This window comes from Phalaenopsis equestris, unplaced genomic scaffold (assembly GCF_001263595.1).
Source record: "Phalaenopsis equestris unplaced genomic scaffold, ASM126359v1 Scaffold230228, whole genome shotgun sequence".
NCBI lineage: Eukaryota > Viridiplantae > Streptophyta > Magnoliopsida > Asparagales > Orchidaceae > Phalaenopsis > Phalaenopsis equestris.
The window spans coordinates 18,437-35,432 of record NW_018248200.1 but is presented as its reverse complement, the minus strand read 5'-3'; the positions used below and the strand labels follow the sequence as shown (position 1 = coordinate 35,432).

The window sequence follows — 16,996 nt, the reverse complement described above, 5'->3', positions numbered from 1 at the left end:
CACAATCACAGCTGTTGAACCAAGAGCACAATCATAGAATCCCTATTGATCTAGATTATTTCACTGCTTAGCAGATTTACACTGCTACCTTGATGAAAAGTGACAACCTTGATGAAAAGGAGATTTGGGAGGCTATGAATTCTATTGATAGCAACAAAGCAGCTGGTCCTGATGGATTCACAGCTAAGTTCCATAAGAAATCTTAGGACATTATTAAACCTGAGGTGAAAGCTAATGTGGCTAGTTTTTTCCAAGGAAATAATCTTTTCTGGCCAGTTTTTTCCAAGGAAATAATCTCCCACATTACTTTAGTGCTTCTACTTTTGTGCTGATCCCCAAATCTGAGATACAAACCACCTGGAATCACTTCAGACCAATTTGTTTAGCTACTATAATTAGCAAAGTGATTAGCAAAATCATTGTCAATAGGCTCCAACCTCATCTTGAACACATCATTAAACCCAATCAGACTGCCTTTGTGAAGGGGAGATCTATTATTGACAACACTCTTTTGGCACGTGAACTTCTGAATGATCTAAATAAGACTTGTAGAGGTGGAAATTTGATCTACAAGTTGGATTTGAAAAAGGCCTATGATACTATCAGTTGGGGATTCATTATGGATGTTCTTACAGCTAGAGGTTTCAACATAGACTTCTGCCAGCTGATTCACAGATGGCTTCACAATAATAATCACTCTATTTTCATAAATGGCAAAGGCTGGGGGTCTTTCACTGCATCCAGAGGTTTGAAGCAAGGGGACCCCTTATCCCACACTATGTTCATTATTGCAATTGACTCTTTATCTAGAATGCTGGATGAATCTCTGTTAAACCAAAACTACACTATTTATCATCACAGATCCAACATTGCCATCACTTGCTCTATGTTGATGACATCATGGTATCTCTAGAGCTAACAAGAATGTTGTAAGGAATGTGTATCAGGCTCTTCAAAAGTTCCAAGCACACTCTGGTATGTGTTTCAGTCCTAAGAAGTGCCTTCTGATATTTAATAAACATGCTAATCCTAACTGTAAACAATGGGCTTCTAGCTATACTGGCTTCCCTAATTCTCAGCTTTCTGTCAAGTATTTTGGGACCATGCTTCTTACTGGAAGAACTAGGTAAATTCAATTTGAAGAAGTCATAAATAAGATCACTACCTACCTTAATGGGTGGACTCTTTCCTTTCTTTCTAATGGAGGCAGCGCAGAATTACACTGCTGAAAAGCATTCTAACTACTTTTCCCTCTTATATAATGCAGATGACTAATATCAAGAAAAGCACCCAAATTCAGCTTGAAAGGGCTTTTAACGGATTTTTATGTTCTGGACAGAGGCAGCAAGTGCATTGGGCTTCTTGGCAAAAAGTGGCTAAACTCCAGCTGGCTGGGGTTATTGGCTTCAAGGGTATTAATCAACTCTTCCAAATCAACTTATGCAAGCTTTGGATTAAATTCAGAGCTCAGACTTCATTGTGGGCTATTTTTATGAAGGGCAAATATTGTAGAGACCAGCACCCCACACTTGTTGAAAGAAAGATAGGGGATTCCAAAATATGGGGAAAGATGTTGAACATAAGACATACTGCTGTTCATTTGGGACTTGGCTTTTCATTTGGGACTTGGGGAAAGGAGATATAAATTTCTGGCTTGATAATTGGTGCCCTAAAGATTGGCTGTCCCTTATCTATAGTGCCCCTAACATTGATCTCAAGGTGGCTGACTGCTGGGTGGATGATGATTGGCCTTTACATAAACTATCAAATATTCTCCATGCCAATTCTGTAACAATAATTGTCAGCATCAAAATTGACAGAAGAAAGCCTGATAAAATTGTTTGGTAGTCTTTCTTAAATCAAAGTCTTACCAAAGCCATCTACTCTAAAGTATTCCAATGGGAACACCTAGCCTGGAGCACAATTATTTGGAACAATTTTCTATCCCCCTCCATGTCATTTTTCTGTTGGAGGATTTTTCATAATCTACTTCCTACTGATGATATCCTTAAACTAAAGGGATTAAGGGGGCCTTCTAAATGCAGGTTCTGTCTTCAGGAGGAGGAATCACTGCCCCATCTATTTTTTGAATGCAATTTTGTCCAAGTTGTTTGGCACCAACTGTTGTCCCACTTAAATATTGACAAAAATCTCTTTACTTGGGACAACATTACCACTTGCTGGCAGACATGGAATAAGAGGAACTATGCTTCTATACCCCTCATTGTTGCTTGGTTTATATGAATGGAAAGAAACAAGGCTAAGTTTGAAGAAGGTACACCAAAAACTGAAAAGATAGTCAGAAATAGCCTTTCTTATGTACACAAGATGATTAAGTTCAAAAGATTTCCAAACATTTCTCTTTTACTCTTTGGGACAACCTAACCAGACTCATGTTCATAGGTTTTACTGGAAACCTCCTGATTATCACACTGTCAAGATAAATACTGATGGAAGCTTCAATAAGTCAGGAGCAAGTGTGGGGGGTGTCTACAGAAATCACTTGGGGAAATGCATATTATATTTTCACATTCCCATTTTGGATGTTGATGCAATTGAAACAGAACTTGTGGCTATTTATTGGGCCTTAAAAATTGTCAAAATGTCTAGCTGGTACAACTTATGGTTAGAAGTGGACTCTACTGCTGTAATCAATATACTGAAGGATGAGGAGCATGTACCCTGGCACCTTACTTATTGGATCAAAATAATTAGAGAAATATCTTCACAGCTAAAGGTGCACTACACTTTCATTTATAGAAAGGGAAACCAACTTGCAAATTGGCTTGCTAGACAAGGTTATAACTTAAAGGATTTCTCTGTTGTTGTTTCCCCTTCCCACACCATTTAGTTTTTACTTCAAGGAGACAGGATTGATGTCTCACACTTCAGAATTGTTAATCAAGATCAAGAGTGACTGCTTTATTTCAGTTGTTATTTCCTTTCCCCCTCCTTTTCTTGTTGTCTTCTTGTTGTGTTCTCCATGTTATATGGGGATTATTTTAGGCAAATAGTGGTTTTTGTTTGGCATTTTGGGAGGACTGATGATTCCTGTATTGAATCAAAAGTTCTCTAGCTGTTTATCTTTTTCCTGTAACCCCCTCTTTAGTCAAACATGTAGGGACACAATAGCATCTCCTTAAACCAAATAAATATATATATATATATATATGTTGCTAAAATTTTTATTCTTATTAAAAATTTAAGTTTGGTGGGGCTGAAAAATTTTTTAAAAAAATTTGAAATTTATTTGTTCTCAATTTGTTGGTCACTAAATTTGAAATTATCGGTCGCTGGAATGGATATCTCGATGCCCAATTTAATTTAATATGTATATATATAATTTTGAAAAGTAATATTTTAAATATTGAAAATACGAGACCGAACCAATCCCATATCCTCACTAGTTTAAATAAACGAGTCTAGTGCCGCAAGAAAGCATTCATCCTAAAGAAGAGATACACTACTCACCGGTAAGGCTTGATGAAATAAACAAAGGAATTTATGACATCCGTTTAAGTCTAAAAAAAATCATTTTTTTATATCGACCGATAAGTTCCCCTATTTAATATGAAAAATCAAATAGGGTTTATATTAAGTTGTGTTCTTAAAAGTTTCCTATAAGGGCGTGCTCCTTTAGTTAATCACATCTTAGATAACTGAAGTCACCTATAAAAACTATTGATAAAAATTAAAGAAAATTGTCTTCAAGGAGTTCAAAGAGATATTATTTTTCAAAAGATCGGAGAAAGAGTTGTGAAATGGGATTGACTCAAATTTGGAACATTTTTATGAAATCTAAAGGAAAAATAACTAGAGCATGTCATGAATCCTGAGAAGAACCTCGGTGTCTTCCCAAGCTATCCTATAATATGCCTTTAGTTTTGAAATGAAATTATTTAAAAGTTTCATTCTACCAATTTTATTAATTAGGTAATACATTCACGTAAGACAGTCGCACAAATAACCTAGAAGATTTGAGGATTTAGGCCGTGACGAACGACAACTTTAGAATCCTAAAACGAGTTAGGGCTTAGATTGTATAGCAGAACTATAAAAAGGCATAAATAAAAAGTTGAGGATTTATGTCGCACTAGGCGAACAACCTCAAAATCTTATGGCTAGTTGTTTAATTATAAGGAAAGATATGGTGTTGTAGATCTTCATGCTGTCGCAGATTGTTGTTGTAGAAGGCTGCTCATAAACTTAGCTCCAAGCTCCTTGGTGAAGTAGCAGTGTTAAAGTCTAAGGTTTAAAGGTTTAAATGACAATTTTCAAGTTCAATCATAATGGGGTGGGGGAAGGGGGTTAAATTTGATTAAAGCGACACCGGTTAGGATCCCATAGTTCCCTTGTTCTGCTATAACTATTTTCCTTTGAATTTACTTAGCTTAAACGAGTTGTGAAACCCATTTAAATTGGGAAAATCTCCTTAACAACCATGGGTTACCTCCTCTAAGGGACTTCCTTAAATTCAAAAGGATGTTTTTTGTTTAGTGACATTTCAAAGAATTTATGGTTACATTTGAAACAATTCATTTTAGATTTTTTAAAATGTTGATTAATTTTTTTAAAAAAGGTTTTGATTTTTGCAAGTAAAGTAAAGTGCCCAACCAATAAATTATAATATTTGGAAGAAAAAGTAAATTGCAGTAAAGTAAAATGACAAAAATTAATTAACACTTGTAAAATTGTACTTATCATCTTATTGGCATTGCCGCTAAAATGTTAGCTTTTGCAACATGTATAAAAATTTACAAAAGATTTAAAAAAATTGCAAGAGTAGATGAACATGTAATTTCCTAACTCTCAAACTATGACTCACTGAATTCCAAAAAGATCTTAATAGAAGATTTTAGAATGAAATATAACAGGTTCAATTTGTCCTTCAAAAAGTCCAAGAGATTACAAAGTGTTTAAAGAATGACCCTAAATCGCTTTTAAGATCTCTTCAAATATTTCGAGTTCATTTTAAACTTATCATATTGTTTCATTAATCATCCAAGGTTGAATTAAAAATTACATCATTACTTAGTGAACCTTAACATTTTAATTATCCCAAGGACATGGTACTCAATTAATCAGTTCACATTTTACTTAGGAGTTACGTTGGTGGATCCCTCTAAGGCAAGTCTAAGTCGGGCTTATAGTGCTTAGAGGTGTTTATCATCAATCATGTTTTCCTTTCTAAATCTCATCTAATAAGTTTAAATATCAGGCCTAGATCACTAGCAAGCCCTTAAAAATCTCAAAGGGAGAATGTGCAGCTATTGAAATTTTAATTTATGAGATACATAGCTTTATTAAAAGATCATATTATCATCAATTGTGGGCCAAAAATAAGTGAATTATCATTTTCTTAGCTTAAGCTCATCACTTCAGAGTCATTTGATTTTGATTAACTTCCAATTCTTCATAAAAAAAATTATAATTTTAATCTTATCATGTAAAAGTGACAAATTGGTTTCTACCTTTTAACGCATTATGTCTCAATCATCCAATAGTACTTATTTAAATCAAAAATACACATTTTTCCTTTTGTTTAATCCTAAATTTTGATTAAGACACAAAAGTATAAAATCACCATTTTGCCCTTAGGGCTCTCCACTTCATAGTAATTTAAATGACATTGAAAATTTTAAGGTACTCTATCCATGGGTTAATTACGACATTAGAGGAGAAAATGTGGCTCTTTTAATTTTTAATTTAATTTAAATAGTTATTTTAATTTTAAAAATAGGATTTTCAATATTAATTTATTTAATCAATAAAAAAAAAATTTTTAGTTTATAGAAAAAATATTAGAGGTTCACTTTAGTCAGAGAAACACTTTGGCAAAATTTCATGATTCTTCATATTTAAATTTTAATTATTATATAATGATTTTTAATGATTTAATTAAACAAAAAAATGTCTTAATTATAAAGATTATTCTTTTATATTTTTATTAAATCTCTCAGAGTCCACAGAACACAGTCAAATAAAATTTTATATTTTTTATATTTTTAATTTTTTGTTATAATAAATTTAAAGGGAAAATAAGGAAAATAAACTTTTAAGCCTTTAAAAATTTATTTTTAACTTTAGAAAAATGGAAAAATATATTTAAATGTGTCCTAAGTGATCAAGAAACAATTAGGCACATTTTGAAATATTTTATATTTTTTTGGATTTTTAATTATTTTTTAAATATTTTTAATTTAAAATATAATTAAAAAATGAAATATTTTCTCAAAAATAATTTTTATTTTTTCTAAGTGCTCGTGATCACAAGTACCTCAGAAAAATAATTTCGATAATTTTTTTATTTGTATTTAATTTAATACATTTATTTTTGTACAAAAAAATATAATTTTCCTTAAAAAATAAACTTTAGATCTCAAACTTAATCAAATAATTTTAAATTTTTTACAATGAGTCAACATTATTTTTCTACACAATGTGGAATTATTTTAATTAATTTTTTATTAAGATCTAATTTAAATATATTAATATAAAATATAGACATTTAATTAATTATAGAAATGCACAAAACTTTTCAAGCCATCATGATATTTTTCCTAAGCTTCGCTGACTACAGAAAACCTACTAAAATTTATCTTAAAATTTTCCAAGTGAAATTTTAATTTATATAGTTAATGTAAGCCAAAATAGTCATCCAAGCTTGAAAATTAGGGTTACAAGCATAGAGTAGGGTTACAAGCAAAATTAGGGTTACAAGCATAGAGATGCTCTCTAACCTTGAAAAAATCAGAGAACATCTCCTCTGTCATGAGGAACAACTCCATAATTTTCAAGCCATGGTGATCAATATTTAATAAAAATAAATTAAAATATCATAGAGACAATTTAATTAATTAAAAAACAGAGAGTCAAAAAATAATTTTTTTATTTTTGGTTCATATTATTCTCCTCTATTTAATGAGCAAGTGGGTATTTTCAATATATTTTTATGGTTTTTCTATGCAAAGTTATGGATTTTCAATAATAAAAAATGTAAATAATTTAGAAAATACATACTTTTCTATTTAACCCAGTCAGCGCAAGCGCAACTTACGACGTGTTGAGCTTTACACACGACGCCTTTGATTTGGCACCTCCAGCCATTTAGCCGCCTTGTTAGCCACTGCTTGTGTTCCATTCCTTCATCCAACACGATCTCAATCATTCAAACGATACACGCGCGATTGGACAACCTTCGTTCATCATCCCCAACTCACCTAACCCCCAAGCCGCCCACACTAAAACCTTAAAATCTTGAGCTAGACTCAACCAAATCACCAAATCACATGGGGTTTGTTCCCCAACCAAATCACATGGGGTTTGTTCCCACACCTTCATCTACTTAAGAAAAACCTATCTATATGGTTGATCGAGCTTGAAATTTATTATATACTTATGGAGAATCAAATTAAGCTCGGGTTAGGGTTAGAGCTCAATACCTTTGTTTGAGAGGAGTAGCCTCAATCAGATGGTTAGAGAAGCTTCACAATAGTTCAACAAAACTTTAGATGAGCTCCTAGGCTGTAGTTAATTGTTTAGGTATGATTTTGATCAAGTTCATTTTCAAGTGTTGCTCTAGAGTTAGATTAGAGGCTCTCTGTGATGGGGCTTTTGTGGTGGATGAATTCCTCTCACTATGAGGATGGTGTGTGCAAGTTTAATTGGAGTTCGATGCACTGTGGTGCCATGACAGAAAGTTTCCTTGTTTTAAGTTAAATTTAAGGTCAAATTGTCTCTAAGTAGTGGTTGTGGGTGGCTGAAAGCAGGGGGATTGCACTTAGGGAGGTTTTAAGAAGCTCTGCTGAGATTTTGGTAAAGTTTCCTCTAAGTTTCAAGCATTATCTCCTTTATTCATGAAGTGGGGGGCGTTTAAATAGAGGAGCTTGGGGTGGCCACTAGGCGCAATTAATGGGTGCAAAGCAGTGCTTAGGTGGAGGGCAGAAGAGCTCTAATTTCTAATGGGACTTAACCAACTCAAATAAGTCTAATTTTGGGTTCTATTCACTTAGAGCTCCCTTGGGCTAGCTATTTCCAGTGGCTGAGGTGGTGGCTGGCTAGGGTTAAGTCACTTATGGACCTAGGGAGGCCAGGGGGTGGCTAATGATAGTTAACTCTTAATGACAAGTGATGATAATCAAGATATTTTAGTTTAGGCTTTAAATGGGATGAGATCTCTTAAATCAAGGGACCATTGGTCCATTTCTCATGTAGGGTGGGCTAGGTGGGTCTAGCCTGGTCACTAGAGTCCAAATGGTGGTTGTGGTGACTTTGGTTTGATTAATTTGTCTTAGTTTGGCCAACTTTGGTACATGGGTTTAACTTTGAGGTTGACTTGAAGTTGGGTTTTGGTTGAGCTAGTCATGACATTGAGGTCAATTGATTGATCAAAATGGTGTATATAATTTTCACAAGGAGTTTAGAAAGGTTTGGAGTTATTGTGAATTGATTTGGAAGTTCAATTTGAATGATTTTGGCTCATGATCAAGTTTGGGGGTGTTGGGTTAGATGTGGGTTTGAGTTGGGCTAGAGTTTCTCTAAGGCCCAATTGATCGTTCAATTTGATGTGGGCGATTATCATGAAGAGTTTTGGAAAGAAATTGAGTGGAAATTTTTGGGTTATGGAGTTCAATTTGGTGGAATTTGGGGAAAAATTGGGGGTTTTGGTTCAAGTTGATTTTAAGTAAAATTGATGGTTGACTAGGGCCAATTGAAGGTTCAATTTGATGTGGGGAAGTATTTTAAAAATTTTATGATTCAAAATTGTAGCAAATGGATAGATTTGGTGAAATTTTGGCTTAGGGTCAAATTGGGGCATTTTAATTTGGTTTGAAATTAGATTCAAATGCGGGTCAATTGGGCTTGGATTTGGTTTCAATCAAGCTTAAATGTAATTAATTTGACATTGTAATTGAAATTGGGGAAAATTAGAATCAAATTGGTGGAAATTGAGGATGAAATAGGGAAATCGGGCCTTTAAAGGTAAATTGGGGCTTTTGGTCAAAATAGGTCAAATTGGTCAAATTGAGCTCAATGGAGTAGTCAAAATGTATGTTAGGGACATTTGAAATGATTTTGAAGGTTTTTAGACAATTTGGGTCACGAGGAGTATTTTTGTAATTTTGGCAAAGTGAGGGATATTTTGGTAAATTTGCAAACTTTGGGATTTTTTGGACAATTGGGCAATTTCAATTAGTTTGAGATGATTTTTGGACAAAGTTGAGTATTTTGGGATATTTGGATAATTTTATGGTTTCAAGGGTAATTTGGTAAATTGGGTAGATTTGGAGGGACACGGTAAAGTTGAGTATTTTGGTAAAATTGGGGTGTCAACCACTCTAATTGAGACATGAATCAATAGAATTCCCTACTTTAAGTCCTTCATGTACTGGTGTTAGCTACATGTTACCTACATCCTAGCCTAGGGCTAGTGGCCTAGGGGACCATTTACATGAGTCTCCCAAATGGTTAAGGGATCAAAGTTAAAAATGTTTGGGTTCAGGGTAGTGAGTGGAAGTAAAATGATGTTTGGGTTTAAGGCTGTGAGTGGAAGTGTAATTTGCAAGTGTGTGTGTGAAACTAACCTAGACCACACCTCTCAGAGTTAACCCTAAGGCCAAGCAATTCTATGGGGACTCTCCTTGAGCTCCCCTATATTGGCCCCCCCCACCTACTAAGTGTAAGTGTTAGAGGTTAGGACCAATACGTGGAACTTCAAGTTGAGCAAAGAAGAGTTCAGAGTTTCCAATGGTGAAGGTTCATTTTCTAGTCCTCTAAGAATAGTCAACAGAAAAGTCCTATGGCTAGACCCTAGGCTACTTAGGATGAAACTTGACCTCAACCAAAAGAAGGTCAACACAAATGTACTTCTAATAAATTTGATTTTGATTTGAAGAAAAATGATTATGTATATGAAGTTTTATTAGGTATGTAAAATTTTGAATATAGAAATGAGTAAGAGAATTTAGTTAAAACCTATAGCAATGAAACAAAACTTAAAGTTAAAAATTTTTGAGGTGAAAATGATAAAAATTATGTAACTATCTTTAGTAGGAGCAATTGTATTTTTTAAAAATGTAGAAGGATTAGACTTTTATTTTTCAAAACTTAAATTTCTTTTATTGAAATTAATTTTCTAAACTTTTATTATGTTTTTAATTAAAGGAAATATATCAACTCTTTGCTTTAAGAAAAGAAGAGTGGAATTCAAAATCATTAAAGACCTATCTAGATATAGTAATCCTTGTCAGAAAAAAGAAAAAGAAGAAAAAGAAAAAGAAAAAAAAAGATGAAAAAGGAGCTTGAGGATTATTGCCTAATCAAAAATTTGTTCTACATCTGCTCTTTTTAAAGTATAAGCCATGAGAAGCTCTTAAGCTTAAGGATATAATATAGTAAGTAAAATTATGTTTAATAAAATTTTTTTAAGTGGTGAAGATAGAATGGCTAAACTCTATATTTTGAGGATTTACAATATTTCTAAACTAGATAGAAACTTATAATTTCATACATCTTTAAAATAAAAATTTCTAATCTATAAGTTGGTCTCTTTTACTAAAGTTTTTTCTAAATTAGACTATTATATTTCTACATAAAAATTTTAGAATATTCTAAAGAAACTCATACACACAATCTAATTATTTGGTTTTAAAGAATTAGAGTTTCACTTGAAGAATTACTATATTTCTAAATTAGACTATTATATTTCTACATAAAAATTTTAGAATATTCTAAAGAAACTCATACACACAATCTAATTATTTGGTTTTAAAGAATTAGAGTTTCACTTGAAGAATTACTATATTTTTAAGTAACATTTTAAGTTTGGGGGATTTTGATACACCTAAAATATAGTTTTTATGTACACATTTTTATACCTATTTTTGAGATATTACGCTTTAATGAAAGGTTTTGTGTGTTTTTCTTTCAGGTACAATCAAACCGATGAAAATTTATGAAAGGAGTGAAAAAGAATCAAATTTGGAGCAAAAATGAAGAAGGTGCAAAAATGAACCGAGGTGCTAAGTGCCGAAGACTTGCACTTACGCGCCAGTTAAACAGAGAGAGCCTTGCCTAAGTGACAGAGCCATGCCTAAGTGCCAGGTACCCTATGCTTAAGCACCAGAAGTAGTTATTTGATGATATATTAAGTTTGGATAAATTTTTGAAGAGGTGTTTGAAGTAACCCTTGGTGAAAATGTGGGAAATAGTTAATGGAAATGAAATTTCATTCAATTGGCTTTTGGAAGGAGGTAACTTCTAGAAGATTCATTGAACAGGGACACATTTTGAAGAGACAACAAGGCATCTTTTAGATTTTTATTTAAGAGTTTTTGACGGAGATTGAAATGTGGGAGTAGCCCCAATGACCTTGAAGAAATCCTACCGCATAGTTAGAAAGGAGGAGCAAATTCAAGAAAAGGGAATTTAAGTTTTATGAGGAAATTCAAGGAAAATTTGTTAACATCTTAGAAGGTCTGGAGCTGTTAACAGAGGTTTTCTTCGAATGTGATGAGAGGACGATTCTCGACTGCGTGTTTGACTTGAAGGACATAGGCCACGCCGGCCTGTTACTCAAAAAGACCTACTCAGAGCCCCAGAAATGGATGAGGGGCAAGGAAAGAATTACAATTCAATTTGGTTGTTGCTATAATGTTGTAAAGGATAAACTAGGGAAGCCACCGTGCATCCTAAAATATGAGGAGAAGGATCCTCTGCCTTCCGTAATAAGAAGGATGATTAAGAGAATGCTCAGATGGAGCGTACTACTGGCAGATTGCATCCCAAGTAGCTGCATCATCAACATTTACGAGGAAGGAGACTGCTTTCCTCCACATATTGATAATCATGATTTCATTAGGCCCTTTTGCACTGTTTCCTTTATGAGCAAGAGTAGTATTATGTTTGGAAAAGAAATTGATATTGTTGGCCCTTGAGAATTCTGAGGATATGTTGAAATTCCACTGCCAGTGGGTTCAGTTTTAATATTGAATGAAAACGAAGAAGATTTGGCAAAGCACTCCATCTTAGAAGTGTTGCACTGCAGAGTTTTTATTATGTTAAAAAGAATAGATGACAGTAAGATGCCTCATGGAGTTTGTTTAGACCCAGAATTAGAAGAACTGCATCCATACGAGCTATGTGATAGTTGTACCTCTAAGTGCACGCGAAAAGAATTCTTGTCCCAGAGCGTGGCCTAGAAGGTCAATATGATCATGAGCTTGCCACAGAGGATTGATATATAGTTCTTGTCACTTTTTATATTGCATCACTATATGATAGATATGATATATAATGTTTCAGATGTATTCAATATTTGAAATGTTTCAGCATTTGATGCTTCAGAATGTATTCAACATGTTATCTTTTGACATCTTCATCATTTGTTTAGTTTGTAACACATATGTGAAGCAGTTTAATGAAGTTTCTTTCAGATTTGAGATATTTGTTAAATTACTTTTTTTGTGCAATGGATAAAGAGCTGCAGAACCACATGTTGGTTCTAATTTATAATGAACAAAGAATGATACCACAAAATTTTGATAATAAAATTTAAATAAAAAATATTTTTGAAAAAAAAATAATCAATGGAGATTAAGTTTGAAAAAATATCCTGATAATCAGATGATGATAAAGACAACAAGAAAAAAGATAAATTTAATGAATTAATTCCTCTCAAGTTTGAAGTTCCACACTCTCCGCTTTCATAGCACAAATGTCTCTGTTTGCATAAATTTCTCACAATCCTCCATGGAGTGCCACAGTCCTCAAAAAATCTCAGTACATGGGATAGGTTTTTGCCCTACTCCCTTATCACAAAATCTCAGCACTTGGTATAGGCTTCCGCCCTACTCCCTGCTCAAAAAATCTCAGCATTCATGATAGGCCTCCACCCTACTCCCTTATTAGCAATTCTTTTCAACATCTCATCTTCTTTTCATGAAACCTTTGTACTTTTAATACTCCTGAGGTCAGTACCTGAATTTTGATTCCCACATTGAGGTTTGGCATATTGTCCCGAGTGGTTACCATTTTTTGACTAGATCCAGTTCAGACATAATGTCCTTAGAGGTTCCCTGAACTGGTATAATCTTTTCTTTTCGAGGCTGGTACCTGAATTCTAGTTCTCCTCTCAGGGTCAGTACCTAAATTATGAATCCCACTTTGATGTTTGGCGCAGCCTTCATAGACTAGATCCAATTCAGATGTAATGCCCCTAGCGGTTGCCCGAACTGGTATAGTTTTTCCTTTTCAAGGCTGGTACCTGAATTCTTGTTCTCCTGTCAGGGTGAGTACCTGATATCTAATTTCCACCTTAAAGTTTGTCGTAATGTCTCGAGCGGTTGTCATTCTTCGACTAGATCTAGTTCCGACATAATGTCCCTAGCGGTTGTCTGAACTGGTATATTTTTTTTGCTTTTCAAGGTTGGTTCCTGAAATTCAGTTCTCTTGCCATGGTCAATACCTAAATTTTGATTCCCACTTTGAAGTTTGGTGTAATGTCCCGAGTGGTTGTCATTCTTCGACTAGATCTAGTTTGGGCATAATGTCCCTAGCGATTGCCCAAATTAGTATATTTTTTTTCCTTTTGAGGCTAGTACCTGAATTCTAGTTCTCCTCTCAGGTCAATAATTGAATTCTGATTCCCACCTTAAAGTTTGGCGTAATGTCCCTAGTGGTTGCAATTCTTCGACTATATCCATTTCAGAAGTCATGCCCCTTGCGGTTGCTCGAATTAGTATAGTTTTTCATTTTTGAGGGTGTTACCTGAAATCCAGTTCTCATCCCAAGGTCAATACTTGAATTCTAATTCCCACCTTAAAGGTTTGCATAATGTTCCTAGTGTTTGTCACTCTTTGATTAGATCCAGTTTGAACATAATGTCCATAGAGGTTGCCTGAGCTCGTATATTTTTTCCTTTTTGAGGTTAGAACCTGAATTCCAATTCTCCTCACGGAGTCAGTACCAGAATTCTGATTCCCACCTTGAAGTTTAGTATAATGTCCTTAATGGCCACTATTCTTAGACTAAAACAAATTTGGACGTAATGTCCCTAGTGGTTGCTTGAACTGGTATAGTCTTTTCTTCTTGACATAATGTTCTTGATGGTTTCGTTCTATGCACTGTTGTGACCTTTTGAGTTGTATGTAAGTCCTTGTGCTTTCCATCTCAATTCAGCCTCGTCATACATAACTTTTTCCTTCAAAAGTATTACAATTGAAATCAAAATTATTTTTTTTTAAACATTAGATTAAAATCAAATCTTCACCACGACCGTCAGTTTTCCTGATGGTTGTTTCTGGAATCCCCTTCCTTTTGCCCAACAGGAGTCCCTGCTTACTCTCCAGCAAAAATCTTTTATTCTTTTTCTATTCTATTATGAGTTTATTGACTTAAACAGTCATTTTGGTTTTGTTGATCTCTTCGGTCAACACCAATATGTGCTGTGTGCGGGCCGACACACCACGCCTCCTAGGGGTCCATTTGTTGACTGCACTTATGGTTGAGGTCTAATTTCCTCTTTAGTAGCCTGGGTCTAAACATAGGAGTTACCTGTTAACTATTCCTAGAGGACTAGTGAAGGAACCGTCACCATTATAAACGCTAAACTCCTCTTTACGCAATTTAAAGTTCTACATATTTGTCTTAGCCTCTAACATTTAATAGGTGGGGCCAGTATGGGGAAGCTCAAAGGGAGTCCCCATAGGATTATTTTTCCTTATAAGGGACCTTGGGTGGTGTGGCCTTCATCCATTTCACACACACAAACACTTGATACCCCTCACTTACACTCACAACCTCAGGCTTTAGTCAAATATGCTTAGTTAGTCTCTTAACTTTTTGGGAAACTTGTGTAGGTGGTCCCCTAGGCTAGGGTTTAGCTGAAACCAATATATGGAGGACCAAAATAAGGGAATTCTACTGGTCCACGACTCAATTAGGGTGGTTGTTGGTTGGGAACCCCAATCCTACTAAAATACCCACTTTAGCATTTTGCCCCCAAAACCTACCCAAATTTACCGAACTACCCATGGAACTCCAATTTTGACCAAGATCCAAAAAATTATCCAAAATGCCCAAATTTGCTCAAAAATAATGTCAAACTTTTTGAAACCACCCAAATTGCCCAAAACACAACAAAATTTCAAAATTACCAAAATACCCCATATTTTGCCAAAATTACAAAATTACTCTTGGTGACCCAAACTGTCCCAGAACCTTCAAAATCATTTCAAATGTCTCAAAAACCAATTTGGACCACTCCATTGAGCCCAATTTGACCAATTTGACCAATTTGACCAATTTGACCAATTTGACCAATTTGACCAATTTGACCAATTTGACCAATTTGACCAATTTGACCAATTTGACCAATTTGACCAATTTTGACCAAAAGCCCCAAATTGCCCTTAAAGATCCAATTACCCCAATTCACCCCCAACTGTCCACCAATTTGATCCCAAATTTTCTCAATTTCAAATTTGAACTCAAATTAATCATGCTTAAAATTGATTGAAACCAAATCTAAGTTCAATTGGACCCAATTTCAAACCAAAATCCTAAGCCAAATTCAAAATCCCTAATTTGGCCCTAAGCGAAAATTTCATCAAATTTAACACCCATACCTATGCAATTGCCCCAATTTTAAATCCTAAGCTCTTTAAAAGACTCCCACACATCCAATTGAATCCTCAATTGGCCTTGGTCAAGCCCCAATATCACTCAAATTCAACTTGGACCAAAATCCAAATTTGTCCTGAGACTCCAAATTCCACCGAATTGAACTTCATAACAAAAAAATTTACACTCAATTGGCATTTGTCGGTGCTATTTTTGGTTGGAGAGAGTTGGCCGTAAGAAGTTATCAGTCACCGAAATCAAAATCCCGTCGCCCTCCTCCTCGGAAGGACGTTTTAATTTACATATATATTTAGTTTAGAAAAATATGAAATCAAACTGACCCCACATTTTTCATAATTTAAATGAAAGAGCACTGTACCTCAAATCCTGTTTCTATCCTGAAGGATAAACACATGACTTGAGGATGAGACTTGATCTAATAAACTAAGGAATATATGACATCCGTTTGGTCTACGAAACCTTTGTATTTGCCGACAAGTTCCCCTATTTAATATAAAGGATTAAATAGGGTTTATATTAAGTTGGGTTCAGACATGCTTCATATAAGTGCAAGCCCCTATAGTTAATTACATCTTAAATGACCAAAGTCACCTAAGAAGACTCTCGATAAAAATCAGGAAACATTATCTTCAAGGATTTCAAAAGAAGAAGAATTTTTAATGAGATCGGACGTAGAGGTGTGAAAGGGGATTGGTTCCAATTTGGATCCAGAGGCGAACCTCGGTGACTTCCCAAGCTATCCTAATGTTTGGCTTCAGTTTTGAGGAGAGTTTCTTAGGTGTTTCATCTTGCCAATTTTATTAGTTAGGGCTTACATTCGTGCGAAACGATCACATAAATAGCCTGAAAGATACAAGGATTTAGGTTATGACAAATGACAACCTCAAAATCCTAAGACGAGTAGGGCTTATATTGTATAGCAGGGCTATGCAAAGGTCTAAAGATAAGGTGAGGATTTATATTGCAACCTCAAAGTCCTACAAAGTCCTACGGCTTTGTTGTTTAAGTTTAAGGAAGGAAGATTGGTTTAGCTGTGAAAGACAGGTTTTGGTGTTGAAGATGGTCGTGCTGCCAACCGTGCTATCTCCAAGCTCCTTACCGCGAAGAGTTTGAGTTTTCTAGTGTATAAAGTTATGAGGTCAAATCAGACGGCCCTATGGTTGAAGTTCTTTAAATGTTATGAGGGATGTTAAAGTTGATTAGAGCGACTCTAATTACGATCCCACCGTTCCCTCGTTCCGGCATCACTATTTTCTATAGGATTCACTTAGTTCAAATGATCTTACTAAACCCAACTTAATGAGTTCCATAATTTCATTTAGATCGTGGGAAGCCTCGTTAGCAACTTAGCAAC

At 34.6% G+C, this 16,996-nt stretch overlaps 1 protein-coding gene across 1 annotated transcript; it reads left to right on the top strand.

The window, feature by feature from the left end:
* The first annotated feature begins 710 nt into the window (after nucleotides 1–710).
* LOC110038077 lies at nucleotides 711–11,936 on the top strand. Its single transcript, XM_020742838.1, has 3 exons — nucleotides 711–746; nucleotides 1,268–1,412; nucleotides 11,473–11,936. Exons 1-3 carry the CDS (start codon nucleotides 711–713, stop codon nucleotides 11,934–11,936), a joined length of 645 nt encoding a protein of 214 aa, XP_020598497.1.
* Nucleotides 11,937–16,996: the final 5,060 nt, after the last annotated feature.